A 20,384-nucleotide genomic window follows, 5' to 3' on the forward strand; every position below is an offset into this window, starting at 1 on the left:
GGGGACCGGGCCGGCGGCGAGGGACCGCCCCAAGGCGCCGGCTCAGCACCCTCAGGAGACGCTGGCGGCCCGGCCTCGGCCGGTGCCGGCTCTCGATGACAGCGCCCGGCGCCGCGGCAGGGGAAAGGCCCGCCGTCGCCCCCGCAGCGCCGCGGGCAGGGGCCGCCGCTATCCCGGCCTGCCCCGCGCTCACCTCCCCCAGTATCCCGGCGTGCCGCGCGGCCCGGTACTGGGGTAAAGGTCGCGGGGCGGAGGGGGCGGCACTGGCTCGGCGGGGACGCAGCGCCCCGCTCCCGTTCTTCACCCGCCGCCGCCGCCGCCATGGCGGAGCAGCCGCAGCCCATCAGCCCCGTGAAGAACTTCTTCGCTGGCGGCTTCGGCGGCGTCTGCCTGGTGTTCGTGGGGCACCCGCTGGACACCATCAAGGTGAGGCGGCAGAGCGGCGCGGGGCCCGCCTCGCACCGCGGGGCGGCGGGGAGGGGGAGGCGGCCGAGGCCCGGTGCCGTGCGGTCCGGGAGGGGGACGACACGACTACGCTTCCCGGCGGGCACTGCGCGGGGAACAGCAAGGCTTCCCGGCGGGGAGGCGGGCCGTGAGAGGGGACTACGCGTCCCGGCGGGCGCTGCGGGGGAGCCGGGGGAAGACAACGCGTCCCGGCGTGCCTGGCGGGGCAGGCCGTCCCTGCGGCGGGGCGCCCCCTGCCGGCCTGGCGGCCGTCGGGTCCCGCCAGCGGCCGGTTTGTGGTGGGAACCGGGGAAGGAGCGTGGGTGTCCCCGGCGCTGGAAGGCGCCGAGAGCCTGAGCTGCTCCCGCCAGCCCCGTTGCCGCGGCGGGGGCCCCCAGCGCCCCTGGGCCAGAGGGAGGCCGGGAGTGAGGCGGGGGTGGGGGACGCACACCAAATCGGGGTCGGGAAGGAGCGCAGGCCCGCACGCTGGGTACGCGAGGAGGCTGAGCGGTGGCGGGGCGTTAGTTCTCGGGCCTTGAGGTGGGATTATTATCCTGGCGTCATCCCGGCAATGAATTGGTCAAAGACATTAGCTATCAAATACGTTAAAATTCAATCTTTTCTGCAAAGGGCTAAAATGATGTGTCTCTCTCAACCAATATCGTAAAGTCCGGTTGCAAAACTTACTCCATAATAGTCATATAGAGGTGTTTTCTGAATCAAAGTTTAGATAGTAACGTTTAATAAAATAATGTTTTCCTATCCCATCTTACTAGGTCAGGCTGCAAACCCAGCCGAAGCCGCAGCCTGGTCAGCCTCCGCTCTATTCTGGGACCTTTGACTGCTTCAGAAAGACTCTTGTTGGAGAGGTACTGTGTTAGCGTGCCGTCTGCGACGCCTGCCAAAAATGTCAGTTGCTCCTGTACGTCGCAGGGATGGAATCCTGTGGGAATGTTGCCCCCCAGAGACTATACAATTCTTGGGTTACCAGTTGAATTGATTCCAATTGAAATTTTTAAGCAGATTACAAAACTTGGGGAATACTTAGCGTCCACGTGCTCCAGGTGCATGTCTCTTTGTTTCGTTAAGAAATGCTTTTGGTTCAAAATAGCATGATATTAACATCTGAAGTTACAGACTGGAGTGAATGTTGGCAGTTGTTTGCTGGCTTTGTTGTTGTAGTCGGTGGAATCTTGCTGTATTTGGTATTTGGAGTTGTCTCTGGAAATCCTAAAATAGGCAATGACTTTTGTTGGTACAAGCAGTACTTTTACTTTCTTCTGTAATGTGTTATGCCATCTCCGAGAAGGTGGAGGAGCATTCATTAATAGATATTTTTTCTTTTTCTTTTTTTTTTTTTTTTTTAGAACAGAGGGTCAATTATAGTAGCTTTGTTCAATCTTCTTCAGAAGGTGGACAGTGGTTTTCACTCCTGAATCAGCCATATCATGTGATTGAACTATAGTCTGTTTTCTTTTTAGAAAGGCACGCAGCCTCGGTTTAAAGACTTTAAGTGACACAGAATCCAGTTTTCTGCTTCATAAGTTTTCCCAGCAGCTATTTACTATTTGGAAACAATGGCTATAAAGCCCAACTGTTTGTTTGCTAGTCTGAAATCTAATTTCTGGCCGCTGGATCTTGTTAGGTAACTCTCTGTTAAATGAAAGATCTGCCTCATATCTGAAATCTACTTTCATTATGGTATTAACAGGTGGTTATATAACCAAAGTAAATCTGGCTTCCCTAGTCTCTCCCACAAAGCACTGAAATGCTTTGCTAGCTCCGAATCCCTTGCGGTTTTTAACACCCCTGCTGAAGCATGGACGTCAGAGCTGAACCATAATAATAGCCTTGTGATGTGAAGTTCAAAAGTAATGCTGCCTCTCTACTCCTACTCAATACTCATCAGTTTCTGTAAGGAAAACTATTAAACCTCTCTGCCAAGGCCTTTTGTTTCCCACTGCTCCCGGGAAGATTGAGCAGGAGTGTCTGATCTTGGTCAGCCAGATGCAATTTCATTAGTCGGTTGTGCCTGTAAGCGTACAGACACATACTGGGATACACTGATTTATTTTGGGGGGGAAAGGAAGGGGCGGACGGACCAGCAAATATTTAATTTGTGCATCTAGCCTTTATCTAGAAAGATAGCTCTCCTTTTTATTAGAAAAAGTTCAGTTCAAAGGCAAGATAAATGAAATAAATGCTACTGCTGGGTCTCCATTAGAGTTTTTCCATGTGTGTGGTCTGATGAAGGGAAACATCAGGAACGTAAAGTTGTATGGTGAAAAAGTTTTGACTTAGGGAAGGAAAGAAAAAATTATTTGCTCTTGAACTCTTTCCAAATTGCGTTCATGTGGGGAGTGAAGTAGTTCAGGTTAGTCTCCCTGGCTCTTCCGTTATCTGAAGAGTGAATTCCATTCAGCGTTCTCAGGCTCAGTGTCAGGATTTTACACTACTGCATTTGATGACATTAGTGAAGCCCATGTGCGTTTTTGTATGTATCTGAGAGAGACGACTTTTGACATAATCCATTAGAACTATTATTCAGGTAGCTTTTAACTTAACTTCCTCATACTTGAGATGTAAGTACGGGATGAACAGTATTGGAACAGAAGGGTATGAGTAGTGCCAGTGTTTTCTAGGAAGGATAGCTTTCCTCTGCAACAGGCCCTGAGCCTCAGCCACACACGTGTCATTGCAAATGAAGAGCAGGCCCCATTATTTCTATGATTAATTTGACTGGCTGACTGATACTGTCCTGCATTGTAGCCTTTTGCTTCTCAATAAGTTGAAATGTGTGCGAAGTCTATGCAAAACCAAGTAATTCTTGTGATAACGTTTCTTGCAGGGAGTCCGAGGCTTATATAGAGGAATGGCAGCTCCTATTATTGGAGTGACACCCATGTTTGCTGTGTGCTTCTTTGGATTTGGCTTGGGAAAAAGACTCCAACAGAGAAAACCTGATGACATTTTGACGTGAGTTTCTGAGTTAATCAGACAGTTGGGAAAGGCACCCTAAGGCTCTTGCAGCCTGCTGTATTGTCGCACATTGAGTTGTGGTGTAAATTTGTCTCTTCTCCTAGGTTATAAATATAGTTCTAAAAAATAAAACACCTGCGTGTTTTAATGCTTCTGGAAGCGTGGGACCAATAGCACAGGCTAAAAACAGACAGCATGTGGGCAGGTGCTATGCAATTCCCTTTCTACGCAAGAAAGAGCCATTAAGGAGCAATTCTGTTTATATAACTCACACTGTACTCGTCTAAATGATTGCCTGCCAACGGTCGCACTATTAACAGAAACTATGGGGGAAATAAATTCATGGTCAAGCAGTCTTGACAACATTCACAGTCCTGACTCTCTTTTCCCTGGTAGTTGTGACTCTTGCTGTGTCCTTACGTTAGGATGTAATAACAGCCATAGAAACGTTTTATTATTAATTTCCGAAAAGCGGTGTTTATGAGCAGCCCTCCTCTCAGGCACGTCTGACCTTCTGGAAAAGAGATGGAAAGCTAAAAAAACTTTGTGTGGCTTTCTACAAGCTAACTTATGCTTGAAGAAAGCCCCCCACCCATAAAGTACTCCCTTAACTTCTTCGCTGAGTTGTGATTCATAGCTCTGCAGGAACAGAACTGCAGCTTAGCAATATTTTATTCTATTATTCGTGCAATACGTAGGAGCCCTGTCAGAAAGCAGGAGTCCATTGTGTTGAGCCAAGCGTGGTGGGGTGGGGAGGGGAGGTGTGGTTTCTGTTGGAGCCTTGCCTGCGCAGGGGCCTCCCGGGTGGTGTGAGTGCACCTGGCTCCACAGCACTGGCCACTGCCGTGACACGGAGCGAGCTCCCTCTGCTCAGGTTGCTCAGAGGGAGGCAGTGCTGAGATGTTGGGGCACTGCGAGCTTACCCTCTGGTTTACCACGGTAGTGTCCTCGTGCAGACAAGGCTGAAGGGTGAGACCAGGGGAACAGTAAGGAGTGGACAATACAAGGAAACAAATAGGCTGTGGGCTTATTTCCAGCAGCCTAATCGCCTCAGTGCCTTGTGTTTTATACACATTGTACCAAAGGGAAGTTTTAAGGAGCAAGCTGGAGAAGGGCAATGTAGTTTTTTGAGTCTTTATTTAGAACTCCTCTCAAGCAGAGCAGCGGGAGAGAAAGAACAAATAGATGGTGGAACTGTCACTGTGCCCAGCTGTGCTGTACTATGGGTGCAGACTTGACACAGTGAGATACAGTGTGCTTGGGACATGAGGTCCAAAAATAAAGGTCAGACTCTTAGCACCATAGTTGTGGGTCTAGAGGCAGGCAGGATGGCAGTGGTTCCCCATGCTGATTTTGAAGGGAAGTTTTGGTAGGAAGGAGATGGAGAGAAACCTGAGGAGCCTGTTCTGTCTTTTCTGGGGCTGAGGTGCCCTTGCAGAACCGCTTCACCACTCTGCAGGCCAAAGAGGAAAGTCCTGTCACACCAGGAGAAGCGCTGGAGCTGAGTAATGCAGCCCAATCTGCCCCCCATATAACAACCAGCACAGCTAAGAAGAGGGCCACGAAAATGATCAGGGGGATGGAACACCTCTCCTATGAAGAAAGGCTGAGAGAGTTGGAGTTGTTCAGCCTAGAGAAGAGAAGGCTTCAGGGAGACCTTCTTGCAGCCTATCAGTACTTAAAGGGGGCTTATAAAAAAGATGGCAGCAAACTTTTTAGCAGGGCCTGTTGCAACAGGACAAGGGGCAATGAAGGGGATAGATTTAGACTAGATATAAGGAAGAAATGTTTTACGCTGAGGGTGGTGAAGCACTGGCCCAGGTTGCCCAGAGAGGTGGTGGGTGCCCCATCCCTGGAAACATTCCAGGTCAGGTTGGAGGGGGCTCTGAGCAACCTGATCTAGTTGAAGATGTCCCTGCCCACGGCAGGGGGGTTGGACTAGATGACCTTTAGAGGTCCCTTCCAACCCAAACTATTCTATGATTCTAAGAAAAGGCAACAGGTGATAGTAGTAGGCGACTCTCTTCTGAGAGGCACGGAGGCACCCATTTGCCAACCGGACACACTCTCTAGAGAGGTGTACTGCTTACCGGGGGCTCGCATCAGGGATGTCACCAAGAGGCTACCAAGCCTCGTACAGTCCACTGACTATTATCCACTGCTGCTGTTTCACGTGGGCATCAGTGAGACAGCCAGGAGCAGTCTGAGGACTATCAAGAACTACAGAGCCCTGGGAGCGGCGGTGAGGGACTCAAGAGCGCAGGTAGTTTTTTCATCAATCCTGCCGGTCAAAGGGAAGGGGTTTGAAAGGGCCAGTTGAATCTGGCGAGTCAACAAATGGTTACAGGACTGGTGCCACAGCCAGGGGTTTGGCTACTTAGACCATGGGACTCGCTTTGAGAAACCTGGTCTACTGGGGGCTGACGGGGTCCATCTGTCAGAGAAGGGGAAGAACATCTTCGGTCACAGGCTTGCCAAGCCGGTGAAGAGGGCTTTAAACTAGAGATGCCGGGGGAGGGGAACCTCAATCCATCCCACTCCTACCAGTTTGATGCCAGGGCCAGCAATAGATGCCCAGAGCCTGGCGAAGGAACACAGGTCAGCAGGAGAGCGCCTGAAGAGCAGCACAAAGGAACTCCAGCCAGTAAGACAGCTTCACTGGGGGCCCAACTTCAATGCCTCTATGCAAATGCACGTAGCATGGGGAATAAACAAGAGGAGTTAGAGACATGCGCACGCCTGCAGGGCTACGACCTTATTGGCATCACAGAGACATGGTGGGATGGCTCCGATGACTGGAGTGTTGGAATGGAAGGATACAGGCTCTTGAGGAAGGACAGGCAGGGGAGACGAGGAGGGGGTGTCACCCTCTGTGTCAATGACCAGCTGGAGTGCATGGACCTCCGCCTGGGGATGGATGAGGAGCTGACCGAGAGCTTGTGGGTCAGGATTAAAGGGAGGCCAGGGACAGGTGACATTACGGTGGGGGTCTGCTACAGGCCACCTGACCAGGAAGACCGAGCGGATGAGGTCCTCTGTAGACAGACAGGAGCAGCCTCACACTCACAAGCCCTGGTCGTCATGGGGGACTTCAGCCACCCCAACATCTGTTGGAGGGACAACACGGCAGGGCATAAGCAATCCGGAGGGTTCCTGGAATGCGTCGATGATCACTTCCTTCTCCAAGTGGTAGAGGAGCCAACGAGGAGAGGTGCTACGCTGGACCTTGTTCTCACCAACAAGGAGGGGCTGGTGGGGAATGTGAAGCTCAAGGGCAGCCTGGGCTGCAGGGACCATGAAATGGTGGAGTTCAAGATCCTTAGGGCAGCGAGGGGGGCGCACAGCAAGCTCAGTACCCTGGACGTCAGGAGAGCAGACTTTGGCCTCTTCAGGGATCTGCTTGGTAGAGTGCCATGGGACAAAGCCCTGGAGGGAAGAGAGGCCCAAGAAAGCTGGTTAATATTCGAGGATCACCTCCTCCAAGCTCAGGAGCGATGCATCCCAACAAAGAGGAAGTCAGGCAAAAACACCAGGAGGCCTGCATGGAGGAACAAGGAGCTCCCGGACAAACTCAAACCCAAAAATGAAGTCTACAGAGGGTGGAAGCAAGGACAGGTAGCCTGGGAGGAATACAGAGAAATTGTCCGAGCAGCCAGGGATCAGGTTAGGAAAGCTAAAGCCCTGATAGAATTAAATCTGGCCAGGGACATCAAGGACAACAAGAAAAGATTCTATAGGTATGTCAGGGATAAAAGGAAGACTAGGGAGAATGTGGGCCCTCTCCGGAACAAAATGGGAGACCTGGTTACCCAGGATATGGAGAAGGTGGAAGTACTCAAAGACTTTTTTGCCTTGGTCTTCACCGGCAAGTGCTCGAGCCTTACTGCCCAAGCCACAGAAGGAAAAGGCAGGGACTGGGAGAATGAAGAGCCGCCCACTGTGGGAGAACATCAGGTTTGAGACCATCTAAGGAACCTGAAGGTGCACAAATCCATGGGGCCTGATGAGATCCATCCACGGGTCCTGAAGGAACTGGCGGATGAAGTTGCTAAGCCACTATCCATTGTATTTGAGAAGTTGTGGCAGTCCGGTGAAGTTCCCACTGACTGGAAAAGGGGAAACATAACCCCCATTTTTAAACAGGGAGAAAAGGAAGACCTGGGGAACTACAGGCCAGTCGGTCTCACCTCTGTGCCTGGGAAGATCATGGAACAGATCCTCCTGGAAGCTATGCTAAGGCACATGGAGGACAGGGAGGTGATTCGAGGCTTCACCAAGGGCAAGTCCTGCCTAATTAAGCTAGTGGCCTTCTGTGATGGACTGACTACATCAGTGGACATGGAAAGGGCTACAGATGTCATCTATCTGGACCCCTGTAAGGCCTTTGAGACAGTCCCCCACAACATCCTTCTCTCTAAACTGGAGAGGTATGGATTTGATGGGTGGACTGTCCAGTGGGTGACGAATTGGTTAGACGGTCACATCCAGAGGGTAGTGGTCAACAGCTCAGTGTCCAGATGGAGATTGGTGACGAGTGGTATCCCACAGGGGTCCGTATTGGGACCGGTACTGTTTAATATCTTCATCAATGACATAGACAGTGGGATCGAGTGCACCCTCAGCAAGTTTGCAGACGACACCAAGCTGAGTGGTGCGGTCGACACGCCAGAGGGACAGGATGCCATCAGAGGGACCTGGACAAGCTCGAGAAGTGGGCCTGTGTGAACCTCATGAGGTTTAACAAGGCCAAGTGCAAGGTCCTACACCTGGGGGGTTGGACTAGGTGTCCTTTAGAGGTCCCTTCCAACCCAAACTATTCTATGATTCTATGGATAATCCCAAGGTGAGCTAGAAAACTCAAAGCTTAGTTTGAGCAGGAGGTGCATGTGGAGTAGTAAGGGAGGTCTGAATGGTCTGGAAGATTTAATGGGAATTTAAGAGTAAAGAAAGGTGTAAGAATTGGAAAACCTGAATAGAATGCCATCTCTTGGGCAAGCGGAGAGAAGCGGGAGGTGTGGAATTTAGTTAAATTGGTCATCTTACTAGGGAAGGTAGCAGGAGGTTGGATGCAAAGGTAAGTCTGTGATGGAGAAACTCAGCCTGTTAAAGGCATTTCTATCATGGAGGGTCTGGCACATGAAAGCAGATGCAGAATGCGTGGGATGATGGCAGGTTGGTAGGACAGGCTCGATGATGGCAGAGGCTGAAGGAGTGAGGGACTGAGCAGTTACGGAAAGGAGGCTCCTGGCTGCACAAGAAGGAATACGTGTGGAAGCTGGGGGTCACTGGGAAGAGTCTGGGAGACTGGAGGAAGAAGAGACTGTTGGGAATAAAAATGAATGGGGAATGCTGTAGCAAAAAATACAAGTACAAGGAATATTAGCAAATACAATGGATGTGAAGAGCTGAGTTATGGTTGCTGTGGGAACCAGCACTTTGAATCCTAGAGATCTTAAATGTTTAGCTCTAATTATGCATTGATGAGGCACTTCTGCACTGATCAAAAGCAGTGGGTGCACTTCTAGTTCCACTGCCAGCCTTGTGTGGAACAGCATAATCTGGTCATACAGGGGTCTTTCTGCCCTTCGATTCCTATGTACTGTGTCGTGTTAGGGTCTCTTCTGTTTCCTCGGGGCAGATATCCTCAGCTGTTTGCTGCTGGCATGTTGTCGGGAGTGTTCACCACAGCGATCATGGCTCCAGGAGAGAGAATCAAGTGCCTTTTACAGGTAAGGCATTGGATGGTGGTGAGGGGAATTTAATTTTAGGGGATCTTGTCTTTCCATACCAGGAACTTCTTTGGTTAGTGTATTTACTCTGTTCTGTTTTTTGACAGGACTGAGACAACTGTCATTTAATGCAACTGTGTCACGAAGAAGCATTACACAAACTCATCATGACAGTATAAGTACATACAGCATTCATTGCTCTATTCATTTTACAGAGCACAAGCCTTACACTATGTGGCATTATATAAGGCATCGATGATGCCTCGGTCCACTTCAAAGTATGGAAAAGTCCAGTTTTTCAGAATGAAACATCTTCTAAAAAAAAATGCAAAACTACTAAATCATAAGACTCTAGTGTGAAGATTTTCTGTTACCTTGACAGGTTCCCAAAACGTAATTGAGGAATGCATTTCAAAATACATGAAATAGTTTTCTCATGTTTGGGGGACTGTTAGCTCTACACTTCCTCCAGGGTTTTTAAAGTATTGTTGGAAAATGTAAACCTGAACAAATGAAAATACTGTCTTTAGCAGAGATGAGGAGGTTTGCTTATTTCAGACTATGTTGAACTCAGTTAGTATGGTGATGGGTGGTCACGTGTTAGTTCTGACAGACATGGTATTATCATGGGAGCATTTACACACATACAAATTGTTTGAATTTCGCTAAACTATTTGAAGGCTACTTTTTGTCAGTGCAAGTGTAGAATTACCTAACTGACTTCAGTTGTTTCAAACTTACACTGGGAAAAAATAAGGGAGAATCTAGCCTCTGCATGGAACAGTAAACATATCCTCAGCTTCAACGTGAGAGAGCTGTTTGAGGAAGTGATGCAGAGGTTTCATATGAGGAGTGCCTGTGGAACGAGTGTGTGCTCCTTCCTCTCTGGAAACATGCACGTGGCTTTCTAACTATTAGCTGAACGATTGCTCACCAGCCAGAAACCTTCACTAGTCAGAAACTATCACTTTAATCCTTCAGATCCAGGCAGCTACAGGTGAAACTAAATACAGTGGCTCTTTGGACTGTGCAAAACAGCTGTACCGCGAGGCTGGGATTCGTGGCGTGTACAAGGGGACAGTGCTCACCCTCATGAGAGGTAACTGATGGAGACGTTCTGATGCTTCTTCTGCATGGGGTACTTTAAGATAAGAAGCCTGACATAGTATCATAGATCTCGCTGTCCCTTTAGCCAATTGGAGATGCTGTGTCACCCTTTTTTCTTTTTTTTGCAGTCTGCAGAGCTACTCCAATGCCTCAAAGGGACTGAGAAGTAAACATGAGATTCTCAGTGAGTGAGGAAGAGATTAGATGACAAGGATCAGAGGGATATAGGAAGTAATTAAGATCTGAGAAGCCAAGAGGAATGAGAGACTTCAGGAGAGGAGCAGAGAGAACAAAGAGGAAAGAAAAATACAGGAGTGGGCTTTTTCTTTTTTTCTTTTCTTTTCTTTTTTCTTTTCTTCCTTGGGAGAAGGATTGTGACCATCTGTGACTGTTGCTGTATAATGCTGACTGCTTTAAAAGATGTGATTGCAGCAGCTATGCTTTCTACCCGCTTGAGCGTGGGTTATTTTGGACTGGGATGTCATGACCCCTCTCACAACAACAACAAAGTAACTGTGTCAGACACTGAATCCTTTACGTGTTTCACTACTTTCTTCTTTGAAAAGTGTTAGATTGTTCCCTGTACTGGGGCAATGTTTTCCAAGGATAAGCTGAAATTTCTGTATTTTGATATCTCAGTTTAGGAATTTGTTCTATCTTCTGCTTCTCATAGTGGCGTAACAGCTAGCAGTCTAACTCTGGCAATGTCCCTAACCAGAGGCTGGTTCTCCAGTTTAGGCATGAGCTGAGAATGGGCGGCGGGAGTACTTTAAAAAAACCCAAAACAAAACCCATCAACTACAAAAAAACCCAAACCCAAAACAGAAACATTAGAACAAATAGTGTGCAAAACTCTTGAAGTTCCTGAACTGCTCTGATCTGCTTTGCAGCAATTAAGAAAGCTTAGAGCTGCCTCATCATTAGCTTAACGGCCAGCAGGCAGGTTACAGTCTGATTTGAAAGGCTGCTGACAGAAGCGCTCGAGAACAGATATTTTTCCAGTTCTTGCCTTTAGCACCTGCTGTCCCTGGGAAAGTTCAGGCTCCTCTGTCTAGAGCAACAGAAGATTTTAGTTTGTTTGTAGAGGAGGTTGAGAAGAGGAATCTGGATGTACTTAGTGGTGTTGCTGAGCTGGCATGGGGCTGCTGTGCCTCTAGGCTTCATTTTGTTTCCCACTACTCACAGTCTCTGTTGTTTACCCACCAGACGTCCCAGCCAGCGGAATGTACTTCATGACGTACGAATGGCTGAAGAACGTTCTGACCCCTGAGGGAAAGAGGTTAGTGAAATCACAGTCATCATTTTTCTGGACTTCCCAGACACTGCTGATTAATCTCCCCAGTTACAAAGAGATTTACAGCACTATCATAAAAACAAATTTAAAAAAAAAAAAAAAGTCGCTCATCTTGTGAGTTGAGCTGTTTTGGTCTGGGGTTAACTGACAATTAAAATAGTGTTCTGAGTTTCTCTCAGATTCTAGCCTTGGATCTTATTAGCCAAGTAAGGAATACTTAAAGCAGGTCTCTTCACTTTTGCCCCTGTGTGTGCACAAAGAGCTGGGGGGTTTTGTTGTTGGGTTTTTTTGTTGGTGGTTCGTGTGTACGCAAACAGCATTTGTGTGTGCGCTGCTGAATGAAAAGAATTGAACCTTTAGGGTGGAGTTAGTACATTTTGCCCACGGGGCTCTGATTCTTGGAAATCTTGCTCAAATACTGCACTCTGTCTGTGTCTGCAGCATTGTGCTGCCTTCTGGCTGTCAGCCAGGCTGCCTCTTTGGTCGTCACCTTAAAAACAGATGAGTTTTTACTTTTTTTTTTTCCTTTTTTTTCTTTTCTTTTCTTTTTCCTCCCACCCCACCCCAATCCTGCCACAGTGTGAGTGACCTCAGTGTGCCTAGGATCCTCTTTGCTGGGGGCCTGGCTGGGATCTTCAACTGGGCAGTTGCCATTCCACCAGACGTGCTGAAATCCCGTTTCCAGACTGGTGAGTTGCATGCCAGCTTGTCACGGCCACGCTCGGTGCGGTGCTCCTGGGAATGGGCTGGGCAGCGATGGAAGAGCCATCTGAGCATGGCCTCTGGGAGGTGGCATGTCTTGAGCACTGCTTGAGACAAGTACGTGAAAAACGCAAGTGTGTTCCTAGCTATTTAGTTGGTTTCCTCGCAAATTTTTGGCAAATCAGGCTGCACTTCTCTGTCTCTGCCTCCCCGCTAATGGTCCCGATTTGAGATACCTGTTTTGAAACTGAAGCATAGAAGTCTTAATAATAGAACAGCTTGTCACGGCTGTTTTATTACAAATGTAATTCTTTGAGAGGTTTTGTTATTTCACTTCAGACATAGTTGTATAAATAGTAGCCTATGCTATCTGAAATTTATAGTAACTGGGCATACCTTGCTGAGAGCGTTGCTTTTAGACTAGCAGATCTGCTCTTAAGTATCTGTGGCCTAGTTATAGTGAGGATGGCCCCAGGCCTTGAGCTGCAGCGAAGTTTGACAGGTTTTTCATTGGTTTCTCTGGGACTCCAAGTCAATGAATATTTTTGATAAGGCTCCTCGTATTCTCTGTCTGTGGACTCAGCTCTCTGTGGTTGTTTGATATCGTACCAAGGACTGAGTGTGAAATACGTTACAGCTTTGCATCCTTATTCCACTGAGCCAGTCCCCAGTGCTGCTGTGTAGATGATGTGCTTTAATGGTGGTTCTGTTTAACTGGGTTGGTTTGTGGAGTACTCGTTCAGAGGGCTGGCAGAGGCAGTACTTTCCAGAGAATTGTCAGGAGAAGGAAGAACTTGTTCTTTGAATAAAATAACTTTTTGAAAACACCTCAGCAAATCTGTGTAACATCAACATTAAAACAGCCTGTGCTTTTCACTTGAAATTTGTTGCTATTCTTGGCTGGGGCATGTGATAGGATCATTTTCTGTTTCTTATAAACAAACGTCATCAATTTTTATATCTGACCATCCTATTTCCTAATTGCAGCTCTTGGGAGAGCTGTGATCAGCGGTGCAAGTAACAGCTCAGACATCCAACCCTGACAAACGTTATTCTCCTTTCTTCCCTGCCCCCCAATGACTTGATTAGGTAAATTCTTTGTGGTGATGGTGAGCACTTACCTTCTGTTTACTGAGTCTTTAGTAAGGTGTCTTTTTTGTTTGCTTGTTTTTGACTGAAATAGATAATTTCCCCAAGCAGATGTTTTCACAACTTAGCTTTCGCAATGCTTGGATTCTGGTGTCACCTAGATGCTACAGCAATACGAACCTGTTGAAAATCCTGGGCTGTTACATACGCCACATTCTTCAGCATTTGTGACTGCCACACATCTTAACTGATGTGTTTTGTATCTCTTTCAGCTCCTCCAGGAAAATACCCAAATGGCTTTAGAGATGTGCTGAGAGAACTTATCAAAGAGGAAGGAGTTGCATCTCTGTATAAGGGCTTCACAGCTGTAATGATCAGGGCATTTCCCGCTAACGCGGTAAGTAAATTGAAATTCCAGATGGATTTTGGGGACCTGGCCTCTCACAGTGAATATTTGCAGTCTGTAGAGGAGATGACTGGCTGCTTACTGTTGTACCATTTCAGTGAGATTCTTGTCACTGCAGGTACTTTTGGCTGTGGGTGTCCAGGTTCTAAAAATGTACCTTAATCTAGGGGGAACGCCAATTAAACCTTCCTTTGAAGCTTTGCATGAAAGCCCTTTGTTGGCTCATTCTGATAGTATTTCTTGGCTGATTGTACATCCACCAGTAGAAGGCAGAAATGTGTGGATAAGTTTGGACTGGCTTCCCCTTCAATAAATAATGAGCCTAACAGAGTAGAAGTTCTGTCTTTGTGTGGAGGGACATAGTAGAATTTTATATATAATTTTATATATCAAAAATATTCTGGTCCAAGACCTTTTTTGTTCTCTTCCTCCTTCCACATCAGCCACGTCAGGTGTTTATAGTGCTGCATTTCAAAAACCTTGTTTGGAATAGGTTTTTAGAATCCTTACTTGTTCTGTATATTCTATCTTTTCCAGGCATGTTTTCTTGGTTTTGAAGTTGCTATGAAGTTTCTTAACTGGATTGCACCAGGTCTATGAAGACTAGGAAGTCTTTGGAAATTAGAGAGGAGAAGGAAGAGAGTGCAAGTCTGCCTCAAAGGAATAAACGAATGATCACTTGATGTTTCAGGAATGATTGCTTGCCTAATACCTTTTTGCCTTCCTCACATTCTTTAGGTGGTGCTATGTGCCGTTCAGAAATGTAAGCTGTAGCTCTGAAACAGAGTTGATGAGGAGTTAGAGGTGATACACCTGTCTTCTGAGCCAATGTACCACAGCAGTAACGCTGCTAACAGACGGCTGTCACTATTACACACACTACCTTAAGTACTTCCTCATGGAAGAAGGGGACACTTCTTAAAATGTAATTCTTTATTTACTGAAGAAACATGTAGCTATTAATGCTGAAAACCTTCCTTAAAATAATTGTTGGGCAGTGTGTACTTAACTCTCAGGGCATGAGTTAGCAGCTGCACAGACTAGTATCTACAAGCAATGTCAGATAGCATTCTCATCTCTTGCGGTTTTTTAGTTGTGGCTATTTCTATGTTGACAGAGGTTTTAATCTTACGTGCATGTAATGCAGCAAACACAGAACTAAGCAGGGGAGGCCACAGCTACGTTTCAGTGGGTTGAGGGGTATTGCAGATACCATATCGGGTCTCGCACACTGATCTCTTCTGTGGAACTAGGAGAAAAAATGAATTATGCTTAACATTTGTACTAAGCTTTACTGAGGCAGCCAGTGGGGAAATGTGTTTGATCCTGAACTTTTCTCTGAAATCCCTTTCTGTCCCACTGAAGATATCCCAAATGCGATTTCAAAAGTACAGCATGGTTCATAGCAACCTGTGATATATTTGATTCATCACGTGCTGTGTCCTGGGATTCAGTGCCTGACCTGAGAAAATTTAACAGCACTTCCAAGAACTCAATTTCTCTGACACGAGGAGGATACATGAAGGGGACACTGGCTGTGCAGTCTTGTCTAACTTTATTCTTGCTCTTGTTCCTTGGTTTTGTCTTATTATCATTAAACATAATCATATTTTCACTTGAGAAATGACTAATGCTAAGAAGCAAAAAGCAACTTTAATTTCTTTTGGTTTTGATGCGGTGTTATTAGAACTCAATAAAGCTAGCTGCTGCTTGGCTAGAATGCGTGCTTCGGTTCATTTACTTTTTGCCTGGTCATGCATGGTTAGTTTTGCAGAAGTTTTCCAATTCTTAATTCTGAGATGTGATTGGGAAATAAGTTGTGCCGTGCTGTCTTTAATTGTTAACCCCTTGTCTTTTAGCTTTTGGATTTCTGACATGAGCCGTGGAAATGAATGTTCTGCACTTCGCGTGCTTGTCAAACAAGTCCTGTTAGGTGCTGTGTTGTGGCCGCAGCTTTTTAACTATGAAGCCAGACACTAAATAACACATCTTGCTTGTGGAAGGTATTTTATGTTTTGCAGGGAGAGGCCTGGACATAGATAGGGGGGAGCTTAGGGAAAGCATCTGTCCCGATGCCCCACAGGAAAGCAGGCCGAGAGCTTGTCCTTGGTCTGGCGTGGTCTGTTGGCCTGTACCATAAGGACACAGTCTTCACCTTGGCTTTCCACAGGCAGGGTCAGCCCTGAAAACCTTCCACCCAAAAGTGCTGCAGAAGCCTTGAATCCCACTTTCCTTCCAAATTCTTTGGAAGGACCAGAAGGGAACCTGCCTTCCCCAGAGTCCACATCTTGTGTTTCACAGGGTGGGGGTGTGAAACCAACAAGGTAGCCCCTGGTGTGGGAAAATCCCAGTTGCTTGGAGCTGCCTCCACGTTCTCCCTGCTGCCTTACCCGCCGTGGACCTTCCCATTCCTTGCTGCTTGGTAACCTGCTGCTGCTCCTGCTTCTCAAAGTCACTGCAGCTATGGATGAATGAAATACTTACAGCATGAACACGGAGTTACTTCTGGTTCAGAGAAGTGGTGACTAAAGGACATTAACCTCTCAAATGGTTTTAAACACAACTCTAGGTTTACTGAGGCTAAATCCAACCTAGTTTCAAGAGGTACCAGGCCTGCCTTTATGGCTCTGTGCTTCCTGACCACCAAATGCTATGCTGTACTGCTTTGGTTCCCTAGCTGCTCTGGCCACCTTTCTGACTTCTGTGCTTGGGCTGTGATGCTTAGAAGCAACTTTCAGGTTTAAGAAGTGTTAAAAAGCTGAATTTTTTTCCTTCCCTTTTACTTATGTGTTCCAGAAATACTGACACTTCTTGGGAGGGGCAGATGTGCATCTTCTTTCTTAAAATTCCAGACGCTGATGCTTAACCGTAGAATCATAGAATAGTTTGGGTTGGAAGGGACCTCTAAAGGTCATCTAGTCCAACCCCCCTGCCGTGGGCAGGAACATCTTCCACTAGATCAGGTTGCTCAGAGCCCCGTCCAACCTGGCCTTGAATGTTTCCAGGGACGGGGCATCCACCACCTCTCTGGGCAACCTGTGCCAGTGCTTCACCACCCTCAGCGTAAAACATTTCTTCCTTATATCTAGTCTAAATCTACCCCCTTTTAGTTTAAAGCCATTCCCCCTTGTCCTGTCGCTACAGGCCCTGCTAAAAAGTCTGCTGCCATCCTTTTTATAAGCCCCCTTTAAGTACTGATAGACTGCAAGAAGGTCTCCCTGAAGCCTTCTCTTCTCCAGGCTGAACAACCCCAACTCTCTCAGCCTTTCCTCATAGGAGAGGTGTTCCATCCCCCTGATCATTTTCGTGGCCCTCTTCTGGACCCGCTCCAACAGGTCCGTGTCTTTCTTATGCTGAGGGCTCCTATTCTAGCTGCTCTGTCAAACAACGCATCCTGTTGAGCTCCTAAACTCGCAGGAAGCTAGGAAGAACTGAAGCATAATCATCCTGGTTATAAATGCTGTTCTAGGTTGGTTTATGATGCACTTGCCCAGCAGATGGCTGTCTGGGGCTGTCAGCAGGATGGACAAACCTGCAGGTCCAAAGGCAAGGTCAGAGGCAGGGAAGCCAGCACAGCAGCTGCTGCTGGCAGGCCGCTGCGTCTGCTTGTGGCAGCTGCAACTTTCTGAGTCGGGCTGCAAAAGTTTTACGTCTCTGTTGGGACAGACAGGCAGCTGGAAGGCAGGAGCCTCTTCTCCACATCTGTCCTGCTGAGGAACACTGTGATCCTCCAGGCTGGGTGATGAGCTGCGCATTGTAGTTAGCGCTCCCTCCCGTCCCAATCCTATTAGTCTGGAGTGCTGCAGTCTGAGAAAAACATTTAGTTCTTGGAAACCAAATCAGGGACTAGTAACGCCCTGGATTCAGTTGCTGGGGTTGAGAGCACAGCTCCTCCATTTGGGCACCCGGGAGCCTTCTCTTTGCCTGTGCGCTGGCCTCCTGTTTGGTGCTCCAGCACTTACCTTGGCTGTGTGGTCACCAGCTCGGGCTCGCCGGTCTGTGGCCTTAAGCAGTATTGGCTCTGAAAGACTGAGAAATTCCCTACGCTCTGATACTTCAGTTGTTACTAGTAACTGTAAACTAGCTCTCTTCTGCCAAACTATCCTTTTTAATACTTTTTTTTTTAAGCATTTCAGATCCTTTTTCCAATTTCAATTATCCTAATTATATTCTCCCTAATCCGAATTTTTTGCAGAGCTTTGTATTTAGCATGATAAAATTCCAGCTGTTTAACATTCTTGATTTCATTTGGTGCTTTTAGATAAGTAAAATAGGGAAGAAGGAAATCAGGAATGAGAGGCTGCTTTCCAAAAACAGTGGTGGGAGGAGAGGAGCTTTGGGAAGGCCGATCAGACACATCTGCTTGTTTGTTCAAAAACTGAAACCCAGGCACCCTGGAAACGTTTAAAAAGCTGCTCATGTCTCTCAAGATTCTGCCATACAAAATTTGCCAAATTCTTGCCCCCTGGTGTGTGCGGCCTCGGAATGAGAGAGGGATTTTAACACAACAGTTTCCTGCACACTGAGGACTCTTGCTTTCAGAAGCCCGGATTTGCGTTCAGACGTTACTTTCTAATTGCCCAGCTTCTTGTGGGAGTCGAGGTAGCGTATATACAGGTTAATGGTACACAGCAGCAGTGGGTAAGCTGGGTGTCCGTACCAGCAAAGGATACCAACGACATTTGTCTTTACACTCCTTGCACTTGATAGTATATGTTTTTGCTATATCAAAATCAGCATAGAGTTCCACAAAATGCTGTACAGCTGCCTGGCCCATCCTGCTCTGATGCAAGTGATTTTTCCAGTGGTGATTCAAGGTGCCTGGAAGTATTCCAGAAGTAATCCATGATACATACATCTTCCATGCTTGCATTTCAAATCTTCCATGCTTGCATTTCTCTGCCCATTGTGTGCAAGTGGCTTTTGTGTACACTCAGCGTTGCTATATTCACAGAAAGGTCCTTGGAATACCCCTGACAAGTCAGTCTTGATCGAATTTGACTAATTAAAAGAAGCTGCCTGGGGGAGGATTACTACAGACTCTCCAGTTCGGAAAGGACGTCGCATGGTAGATCTTACAAATGGCGAGTAACGTGAAGAGGGTGCGTTTACTCATAATTCTCACAGTACAAGATGTACAGTGTGTCCAGTGGGGTTATCAAGCAATAATTAAAATAAAAATACTTTTTATATATTGTGTACAATTAAGCTCTATAGGTCATTGCCACAGAATGCAAAGTGCTTTAAAAAAAATCATGGAAGAACAGTTCATCAAGAACTACCAAAAACTGCTATGGCTACAAGGTCTTGCACAAGAAGTTCCTGAATTGCAGGTTGATAGGAACTGGGAGAGTGTGCTAGGGAAGTCACACCGCATGCTTTATTTCTTGTGTTCTTTCCCTAAGCGTCTGCTCCTGGCCACTGTCAGGCAGAAGAATAGACAGACCTCCGATCTGATCTTTGATAGTTTGGCTGGCATTCTTCTTACGATATGATGGGCAAAATCCTGACTAGTTCTGTGGGGTTTGCACACAGGAGGATGGGCTGGCCATGTACCTTCTCAATAACAACGTACACTAGGGCACAGCACCGCTTATGGCTTTGCACGTGCCCAGTTGGCCTCTAACAGTTCAGTTTCCCATTTTTACATTGCTCTTACTATCTTCTGCCTCTTAGGTAAGAGGACTCCTCTGTCAATAGCCTGTGCAGGTGAGGGACCAGCCTTCTGCACAGCCTGAGGAAAGTGGCTTTCACCACTATACGGTTCACAGGATGACAGAGGAGTTGAGGCTGGAAGGCATCTCTGGAGACAGTCCAGTCCAGCCCCCCTGCTCAAAGCAGGGTCCACTAGAGCAGGCTGCCCAGGACTGTGTCCAGTCGGGTTTTTAATATCTCCAAGGATAGAAACTCCACAGCCTCTCGGGGCAACCTGCTCCTGTGTGCAATCACCTTCAGAGCAAAACAAGTTCTCTCTTATGTTCAAGTGGAATTTCCTGTATTTCAATTTGTATCTTGTCACTGGACACCACTGAGAAGAGTCTGGCTCCATCTCCTTCTAAAATTCCTCCCGTCAGGTATCCATACACATTGGTAAGATCCTCCTGGAGCCTCCTCTTCTCCAGGCTGAACAGTTCCTGCTCTCTTGGCCTCTCCTTGTATTGCAGATGCTCCAATCCCTTCATCATCTTTGCGCTGCTTCGCTGGACTGCTCCGGTATGTCCATGTCCCTCTTGTACTGGTGAGCCCAGGACTGGACCCAGGACTCCAGATGTGGCCTCACCAGGGCCGAGTGGAGGGAAGGATCAGCTCCCGTGACCTGCTGGCTATGCTCTTCCTAAAGCAGCCCAGAAGGCTGGTGGCCGCCTTTGCCAGAAGGGTACGTTGGTGGCCCATGAAGACCTTTTCTTCACCGGTACCCTCATGGCCTTTGCTGCATGGCTTCCCAGCTGGTTGGCCCCCCCAGCGTTGACTTGTGCATTGGGTTATTCCTCCCCAGGAGCAGGATTTTTGTACTTCCCTTTGGCAAACTTCATGCGATTCCTGTTGGTCCAGCTCTCCAGCCTGTCGAGGGCTCTCTGAATGGTGGCACAACCCTCTGGGGTACCGACCACTCCTCCTGGCTTGGCACCATCTG

The 20,384-nt window shown here is 47.5% G+C and overlaps 1 protein-coding gene across 1 annotated transcript; it reads left to right on the top strand.

Annotated features, from left to right (window-relative positions):
* The first annotated feature begins 146 nt into the window (after window positions 1–146).
* Window positions 147–15,470, top strand: SLC25A20 (solute carrier family 25 member 20). The gene is made up of 9 exons (XM_076346505.1): window positions 147–426; window positions 1,221–1,313; window positions 3,293–3,420; window positions 9,062–9,152; window positions 10,134–10,251; window positions 11,466–11,538; window positions 12,133–12,242; window positions 13,617–13,741; window positions 14,288–15,470. Exons 1-9 carry the CDS (start codon window positions 322–324, stop codon window positions 14,348–14,350), a joined length of 906 nt encoding a protein of 301 aa, XP_076202620.1. The 5' UTR covers window positions 147–321; the 3' UTR covers window positions 14,351–15,470.
* The last annotated feature ends 4,914 nt before the right edge of the window (window positions 15,471–20,384 follow it).

Source organism: Aptenodytes patagonicus, chromosome 8 (genome assembly GCF_965638725.1).
Source record: "Aptenodytes patagonicus chromosome 8, bAptPat1.pri.cur, whole genome shotgun sequence".
Classification (NCBI taxonomy): Eukaryota; Metazoa; Chordata; class Aves; order Sphenisciformes; family Spheniscidae; genus Aptenodytes; species Aptenodytes patagonicus.

Coding starts and splice junctions, on each gene's coding strand:
- SLC25A20 (XM_076346505.1), top strand. CDS start 322: ATGGCGGAGCAGCCGCAGCCCATCAGCCCCGTGAAGAACTTCTTCGCT. Junction 1,314..3,292: donor GAAAGACTCTTGTTGGAGAG/GTACTGTGTTAG, acceptor CGTTTCTTGCAG/GGAGTCCGAGGCTTATATAG. Junction 12,243..13,616: donor GAAATCCCGTTTCCAGACTG/GTGAGTTGCATG, acceptor TATCTCTTTCAG/CTCCTCCAGGAAAATACCCA.